Source organism: Mycteria americana, chromosome 4, assembly GCF_035582795.1.
Source record: "Mycteria americana isolate JAX WOST 10 ecotype Jacksonville Zoo and Gardens chromosome 4, USCA_MyAme_1.0, whole genome shotgun sequence".
Taxonomy (NCBI): Eukaryota; Metazoa; Chordata; class Aves; order Ciconiiformes; family Ciconiidae; genus Mycteria; species Mycteria americana.
Window position 1 is genome coordinate 82,756,672 of NC_134368.1, and position 8,540 is coordinate 82,765,211.

At 45.9% G+C, this 8,540-nt stretch overlaps 1 protein-coding gene across 1 annotated transcript in view; it reads right to left on the reverse strand.

Annotated features, from left to right (window-relative positions):
- The window catches only part of LARP1B (La ribonucleoprotein 1B), a 33,957-nt gene extending 28,092 nt beyond the window's left edge, over nt 1-5,865 (reverse strand). The window contains exon 1 of the mRNA XM_075501096.1: nt 5,189-5,865. Within this exon, the coding sequence (XP_075357211.1) occupies nt 5,189-5,465 (277 nt within the window). The 5' untranslated portion in view covers nt 5,466-5,865. The remainder of the gene's footprint in view (nt 1-5,188) is intronic.
- Nucleotides 5,866-8,540: the final 2,675 nt, after the last annotated feature.

An 8,540-nucleotide genomic window follows, 5' to 3' on the forward strand; every position in this document is an offset into this window, starting at 1 on the left:
AGGAAAAAATTAAAATCAAGGGTGAGGAAGTTTAATTGCCAATAATCATCTTCCAATCACTGAACTCCATCCAGTAAAGATGCCATCCACATGAAAACATAAATCAGCCTTCGAAGCTATTTTTATTATGGTTCTTCCAAGTCTCTTAATACACCACATCTTCTGTAGAAAATATCTCATGTTAGGAACATGGATGCGCGAACATGCCAAGCGCAGTATGTCAAGATACACGGGATGACAGTTCTGAAAAATGAAAGACGAATTTTGGAACCACCAAAACAGCAGCAATCCTCTGGGACAACCATAACGAAAAAGGAAAAGCAGACTGGATGCTGTGCAGAGATAAGAGAAGCAAAGCTTGTACTTAAAGATGTATCACCAAAGTACCACTGATTACAAGACAAATTACGTTTTCAGTAGTAGTACTTCAGAATGGATGGTTTGAAGTTCTGCAAATAACTAGTCAGCAAGTAATTTTTTCCTGATAGAAGGGGAGGGATGATATTGCCAATTTCTTCTGAAAGCAAAGTCTGTTACCAAAAGGTGGAACACATTCTAATTTCGATACAAACACAGTTTATGCTGTAAGGATTTCTAGCCAATATTCAAGTTTTATTTTTACTTGGACTGCACGTGTATCTCCTTCAGTGAAGGAACAACATTGCATAAATACCAGAAGTGCTTCGGGTGGCAGCTGAAATCACCCAGCAGAACAGCTCTTCAAAACTTCAGTGGAACACATTTATTGAACTTGTACAACATTTTTCTTTCAATGCTCAGTTTGAAACTTCAGAGTATAATCCATTTTTAAGAAAGGTAAGCTATACTTAAATCTATTGTTTTAACAGATAAATGCGAAAGTCTTGCAAATGTGACAAAACAATCCCTTGGAGTACATCATAATTTAAATCTAGAGCATGGATTTATATCCAAGATTCTGGGAAAACAAAAAAAACCACAACAACAAAACCAGTAATTACAGTAACATCCTTTCCTACAATAGTTCTAGCATGTTATAGCAAAACTACATTAGATTGACCTTCTTCACGCTATTTGAACAACTAACCAAGGCAGCAAGTTAGGACACCTGCATCCTTCCACCTATTTACATTCAAAACCAGTCAGTTTTTCAATACAACAAGCAATAGGGAAAAAATCCCCAATACATGATTAACCATTATACTCTTTATTTTCCTTGCATTTCATTTCTCATCTCAATTTTTTCTTAGCTGCTTCATAGAAAGCTGCAACCTGTGACTCAATTTCTACAAAAACGTTCATGGTCTAAAGGGAGCGCATGCTAGAGCACAGCAAGCCAGCACTGTCTTTTAGACTCTAGGCAGCAGGATGGATTTCTCTCCATAACAGGTCTCCAGTTTAGAAACAACAACAAAAAAAAGCTCTACCATACAAAATGACATATGCTGTTATATACAGCTAAAATACAGACAGCAGGTTTGTAAAGATAACGTTTGTAATCCCTTCAGGGTCGGGGTAATTGTCAATGTTGTACCTTCTGATAATTCTTAAAATAATTTTTAAAAGCTGCTATTTAAACACTCAGTGAATTCATAAGAACTAACGATAATATCGGCCTTAGATACACAAAAAAATTTGATAATCAGATGATGTACCCATTTACTAATCAAAAGCTTGCTAGTCCTAGTAGCACGGTATACTTTTACTACACTGTACTTTTACAACCTGTTTGCTAACAGACTAAAGCAAATTAATTTATACAATAGCACTACAGTGAACTGGTTCTGCTACCAAAATATCAAAGGTGTTCTTTGATGCCCAGAAATAAATGCAATGAAGAAAGACAAACTGAGCACAATATAAAAGACTGAAGTGTGCAGTTATTTTAATTAACTACATCATTCAAGCACACTAGGAAGCAAACCCACTTCAACCACTTCAGCAGCACGGGTATTTTGCTGCACTGAATACTTTAATAAATTTCATGAACAATTTTTGAATAATTATCTAATGAATCATTAGAGACCCACATCAGCTATACAAATCACATGAAGACTAGAGAACCTGTCATTCGGATTCCCTTTTGCAAGTTTACAAAAAGGACAGCACTTCAGGTTTCATCAAACGAAGAGGTGGGAGAACTTTCGTAATAAAATTATTTCAACAACTCCATCCTGGGCAAATTGCTTATGTGAAGGAAGGGTAACTAGCCTCTTCTGTGAGAGCCCAGCTCTGAGGGGTAGCTGAGGAAAAACAAGACTCAGAGGAAAGACAAGGAATACAGGACTAACGCAGGGTTGCTCCGCAGCTTCCGTAGGGACACATCTTGTTGGCTCAATTTAAAAAAAGCTTATCTTGTTACTTTGTAAAAAATTATCTACGAGATTATATAGGGCTTCTTCCTTGCAACCGTTCCTCTCCTCTTACTCATAGAGCTTCAGCTTGAAGAACTGAAGACTTAACTGCAATCTATCGGCTGGGCACTACAAGAGGAGGAGGACACACCGCGGAAGCACCTTTCATCATTTGACAGCCCTTGCTAAAGCTAAGTCCCTGTGTTCACAATCACCAGGATTAGACAGACGCCCATTAATTTCATTAGCAATTTCACACCGCAGTAAGTCTTTCTCCACGAGTTAAATGCAGATTAGGATGTAAAAGTAGCTGTATAATTCTGAAATTATTCTGTTTAAAAGAGAAGTTTAATAAAAGGCTTAGTCAGAAACAATGAACTGTGGTAACAAACATACCATGAAAAATTCAAATATGTTTACGTTAGATGTTTGGTTTACTATAACATGATTAAAACCTACCAACACATCCGAGACAAAAAAATAATAGGCCATAGTAACAATGCTTTGACCAAATTCTTTCCTCACGAATTTTAAGCCTTTTACATTACTTTTTTCCTTCCAGTGTTGGGTGACTTTAACAGTTTCTTTCAGTAACGAGAGTCAGGTTTGCCTCCATTACAAACTAATACCACACTAAATGAAAGTCAAAAGATGACAGACTGGGGTCGATCTTCTCAAGTGTGTAACTATCACTGAACATACCATACTTGCACGTCTTGGGGAAACTTTCAACAAATTAAGCCAGGATCAACAAGTCGAACAGGATTCAGTCACTACTTTGATGTGAGATTCTTTTACGTTTTATTATCCTCTTTACGGAGAGTTTTACATTCCATCCCAGTAGTATTTCTGCTCATCTACTTATTATTTCACATGACTAATTTCCATACTACTACATTCATAAGGGCCTAGCGTGACTGATTTTCCTGTGCCAACATGCAATTAGTTACTTCAAAATACATCCCTTGCTGCAGACGGAGGCACATGGCAATTCCTTCCTTCAAACAGCCAGGAAAGATCAGCTGCTTTGTCTTTTACAAAGGAGAGAGCGGTGGCTCCTTCATGGTGCTTTCAGTGGTGGCCAAACCAAAACACGCACTCTGGCATGTGTTCCTCACCGATGCCATTACCAGCAACAGTGACTCCCATATTTGCTAAACTATACACTTGCCACTGAAAAAGATGTTGCGGTGCAACTACTCAGCTTAATGTTAATTTAATAAAGGGTAAGCACAACTTCTACACAGAAGAAAAAGAATCTAAAGTTCTCTGAAAGCATCAAATTAAGCATATAACGTGCACAGCATATGAAGTCACTGCCTCCTTTCTCCCTTCTCCTTCCTTCAACAACTATTTGTGTGTTTTATCTTAAGCTGAAAAGTAAACTTTACAGAAGGTGAAGCACGAGGTGCTCATGCAACAAAAGAAGTTTTTCCAATGCTTCTGATGTACCATTATTATTACTACTGCCACTGCAGTAGTAATAATTATTACATTCTTATTACTGCCACTGCAAGCCAAATGTGTGACAAGTTCTCTTTCATGTATGGACAAGACCACAAGCTGCTGCCCAGCAAGCTGGATTGTAGAAGCTAGGCATAAATAGGTATTTACAAGTGCGTCAGTACACGCAAACAAAACAGCTGAAATGATAAAGACGACTATATATGTTGCCAAAAGGTTTGATCTTCAGCTAAGTAGAGATTTTGCGGTCTGGAGAACTCTTTCCTCTGCTTGCATGACCTGTATGCTTGAAACTATAAATTATGTCTTTCTCTTTGTGAAGGAAGTACGTATTTAATTCCAGCATAAAAGCGACTGTCAGATCACAAAAAGGTTTGTCAGGTGCCTTCAGGAGCAAGTGCTGAGATTGAAATTCTCAGGAAACACAGGTTGAAATACGTATTTTGAGGTCAGCGGTTTACTTCGAGCCAAGAACAATACTTCAAAAAGCTGCTAACTTCTAGGAACGCTTTGCTAGCCTAAGCATAAAGCCTGGCAATTTCAAGTCAGGTCTTCAAGGTCCAACTTTGTAAAGCCATCTGCCTGTTTAGTCGGTATGGAGCCTATAAAGTAGCTTTATCTTACATGTAGCGATCAAAGGCCAAAAAACTATGCTCTCGCTCTCTCTCTTTCCACATAAACAGTTTGAACCCTGCGAGCAAGCAAACCGACTGCTTTTGTTAACATTTGAAGCCTCTGCAATCCAAACCTTCTGGAAAGCAAAACCAAGTAACAGATCGTACAGAGGGCCTCACTATATAATTAGGCAAAAAAGACCTGCGGTAAAGCAAACAGGATTTGGCAATATTTCTAAAGAAAAGCAAAGCGAGACAAGTAGCTTACCGGCCCTTTTTGCCAGTACCAGAGCTCAGCACCATGCAGGGCTCGCCGGAGGTCACACTCCCCCCCCCCCCCCCCTCCCCAGGCCGGGGGTGACCATTTGGATCCCCGGGAGGCTGCAGCCGGCGCAGCGGCTCCCTCACCCTAACCGTGTCCCCGTGTCTGTCCCCCCCACGCCGAGCCGCCCCGTCCGTCCCCCGCCGCCCCGAGCCGGGCGAAGGCGGCGGCCGGACCCCCCCTCCCCTCGCCCGCTTCCCTCCTCTGCCCATGTATGTCAAAAGCCAGAGCGCCCGGCTCGGCTCCCGCGGAGCTGCACCGCCGGCCGACCCGCACCCGGGCCCGGCTCCGGCAGCGCGCTGCCCGCCCGGGGAGCGGGGAGGAACACGCGTGTTTCGTGTGGAAAAAAAAAAAAAAACCCAAGCAAAACCAGAAAACCACCGCCACACGCCAGCCAGCACCCGGCCCGCCCGCCGCCCCCCACCCTGGTCCCGGTCCCGGCCCAGCCGCCGCACCTGGGTCCTGCGGGACGAGCGGCCCGTCCGCCGCGGGCGGGGAGGGGCTGTCCCGCGCGGGTCTGCGCCTCGTCCACGGGTTCTCCTTGGGCGGCGGGGCTTCCACCACCGGCCGCTGCCGGCCGCCCTCCTCCGCGGCCTCCTCCCCGCGGGGCGAGCCGGGCTCCGGCCGCCGGGGCTCCTCCGAGTCCCGGGGCCGGCCGACCGCCGGGCCGCCGGCCTCAGCGCCCCAGCCCCGCCGCTCGGCGGGCGCCGCCGACACCTGCGCCGCGGACATGCCCTGCCGCCCGCCGCGAGGGGCCGCCAGCCGGGGCGGCCGCGGGGAAGCCAAGGCGGGGGGCCCGCCTCCTCCCCTCGCCGCCGCCCCGCCCCGCCGGCCGGGGCTCCGGGAGGTCCCCTGGTCAGCTCCCCCGGCCGGGCCGGAACGCAACGGAACGGAACGCCGCTTCGCTCCCTCCTTCCCCTCAGCCGCTCATTCAGCGAGCGCCTCCCGCAGCGCAACGCCTTCCCCGCGCTGCCGCGAGGGCTGAGGGAAGAGGCGAGGCAGAGCGGCCCGCCGCCGCCTCCGGAGGGACGGCAGGCGCTCCCGGCCCCGGCGCGGCTCGGCTCGGCCCGGCCCTGCCCGCGTGGAGGGGGGTGCGCGGGCGGCGGCCGCCGTAGCAGCCGGGCGGAGGGGAGGGGCGGGGCTTGGGGGCACTCCTGTGCGTTATGACCTCACAGCGGCCGGGCTCGAGCACGGCGGCGCGAGTCACCCCTCCTCCCCCCCCCCCCGCAACGGCGCCGGCCTTCGGAAAGCAGCCGCTTCGGCAGCGTCCCCAGCGCACCCCCAGGCAGGGGGTTCCCCGGCGCAGACCTTTGCGATTTCCTTCAGCGCCGCCGCTAGCAGCACACGCCGTTCTGAGCTTGCAGGAACGAGCGTGCCATAATTAAAAAGCAAAACAAGTCCACCTCGGTGCCCCAGCGGGGTGCGATGCCGAGCGGGCAGTCACCTCAGGGCGCCCAGAACCAAGCCCACTCGCCCACCCCACCCCCGGAAACACACGCTAAGCAATTCGGCACTCCTCGCTGCTGCTAAAATAAATAAATAAATAAATAAATAAATAAATAAATAAATCACCCAACAGCTGCTTTAAAGTGAGGGCGGGGCTCAGTTTTGAAAACCTAATTAGCATCAGTGATAATTTTTTTTTTTTTTTTTTCAATATCAAGTCTACTTTGAAACAGGCAGCAGCCTGAGTGGAAGGCTGAACTGAAAGAACTGTAGACTTTGAGACAGGCAACAGCCTGAGTGGAAGGCTGAACTGAAACACGGGCGAAGACAGCAGGCAACGCAGAATGCGAAAGCACCAGAAAGCACACAGCAGCTTGCTGTGTTCCTGCTCTCCTCTACAGCCATACCCCGTTAAAGATGGTTTAAGCTCTCAAGTAATGCTTACTGGACGTTCCATGTTTATAGGTCTTTCCCAGGACTTGTACAATACAAGGAGGGTCTCAAAATACAGTAGGAGGATGAACACGTTTCGTTGAAGCGAAGGGGACTTCTCTGGTTCGGCACTTCCAGGGGCACAGCCTAGAGAACCTGTTCAACAGGCACATGAGAACACGCGTGGGTCCAAGCAGCAAGGGAATCGCGCATCATTTAAGCGTTGCAACAGACAGGTACCTCGGCTATCGTACCATGTCTCTACCTTTCTGCCAAAGATCTCCCAGAAATCATCTTGCAATAGCACGCGTGCGCTCGCGCCATGCTTGCTGGATTTGTTAGGAGGTTATACTCACACTTCTGCAACTGCATCATCCCAGAAGCACTATGGTCACAGAATGAGGAAAGCTACTGTGGCACAAAATTAGTCACCTCTTTCCCTCTTTGCAGCCTCTCAGTGCTCCGTAATTCTTCGTTACACCTTAAGACACCCTTTCCTCTCCAATTTCTTGCGTTCAGTCTCTCAAGCAACAGATGTAGGGCTTGGTCCTGTTTCACTTCCTTTCTTATGTCTTCCAAAAGATAGACAACATCTCTTTAATGAACTAAGCAAGTTCTCAAATAAAGCTAGTAAAATATTTTTTTAAATATTTAAATCACAATTAACCAAATTTCCAGTGTTTTGCTGCAGCAAAATGTATTCTGTTCAGGGTAACATTATTCTCTGCTTTACTGAGATTGTATGCAGTTTTACCCCTTCATCAGAAAAAAAACCCCACAAACCCACCAAAAAGCACATAAACTCCCACCATAGCTCACACTTCTTCAGGCACCGAGGCATTTCTAGGATTATTCTGGGACTGTGGGTACAGTAGCAGGTCAAAAGAAGAGAGGCCATCTTCTACAACTATCCCGACCTGCAGAAGCGGCTTGCGGATGCCTCCTTCCCAAGCAGAGTGCCATTTAGTCAGGTGTGATGAGATCAGATCACCTGGTGGAAGCTCAGCTCTACTTCAAAGAAGAACCCCCCCCCGGGTGCTTGCTGCTTTGTTCAAGATATTTGCGAATTAATGACCTTTTGTGGTAAAGGCTTGAAATTAAAACATCTACCACGATTGTTTTATGCTACTATAAGCAAGCCACATAGATACCTTAATGCATGTTTCTGTAACTGCAGATTTAAGCTCCAACCATTGGTAATAAGGGAGAAGTTTTTCTTTTCATAAATAGACAAAAAAATTACTATTGCTTCTAAGCACTTTTTGTACAAAAAGTGACACGTATTCTTTCTTCGTTTTAAATTTATACCAAGAAAGGAAAAAAAAGGCAGAATGATTAAAATTAAAGCAAATCTTCAAACTCTTAGAAGCGTTTTTCTTTGCAACTAAGAACTTGATTTTTCCAGATGCAATAAATTTACTAATCAAGGCCATGCCAGTTGCATATTGCAGTGACAAATTTATTTGAAATGGAGGAAAGCATTCTTACTGAATAATTTTGACAAAGGGTAATATCTGTATACATTTACATCTACATTCGTGAAAACAGGAGTATCAGTCACGCTACCCGTTCAAAACAATTTTGCCATCTTTTATTTGGTTTCCCAAACTCTGAAGCTAAGCAGATCTGAAAGTACAGAGGCCCTACCTAAGTCACCGGTAAGAAGGGGATTAACCTCCCGTTTCTTCTTTTTCTCATACAAGTGTTAGAAGATAAGGAAGCAGATGTGCAGGCTAGCCAGGACTTCAGGAACACTGCAATACTGCTGTGCAGGAACCTGAATAGACCAGGAAAAAAGCAGGAAAACGATTAAGAGTTAACTGGGGTGGGGAGCAAAAAACCAGTAAAGGTGACCAGTAACGTGGCAGCTTGACAAGTTTTTGTACATACTTGTTTTGCTAACTTTGTGGTAGTAGAAGGCTTATGGTA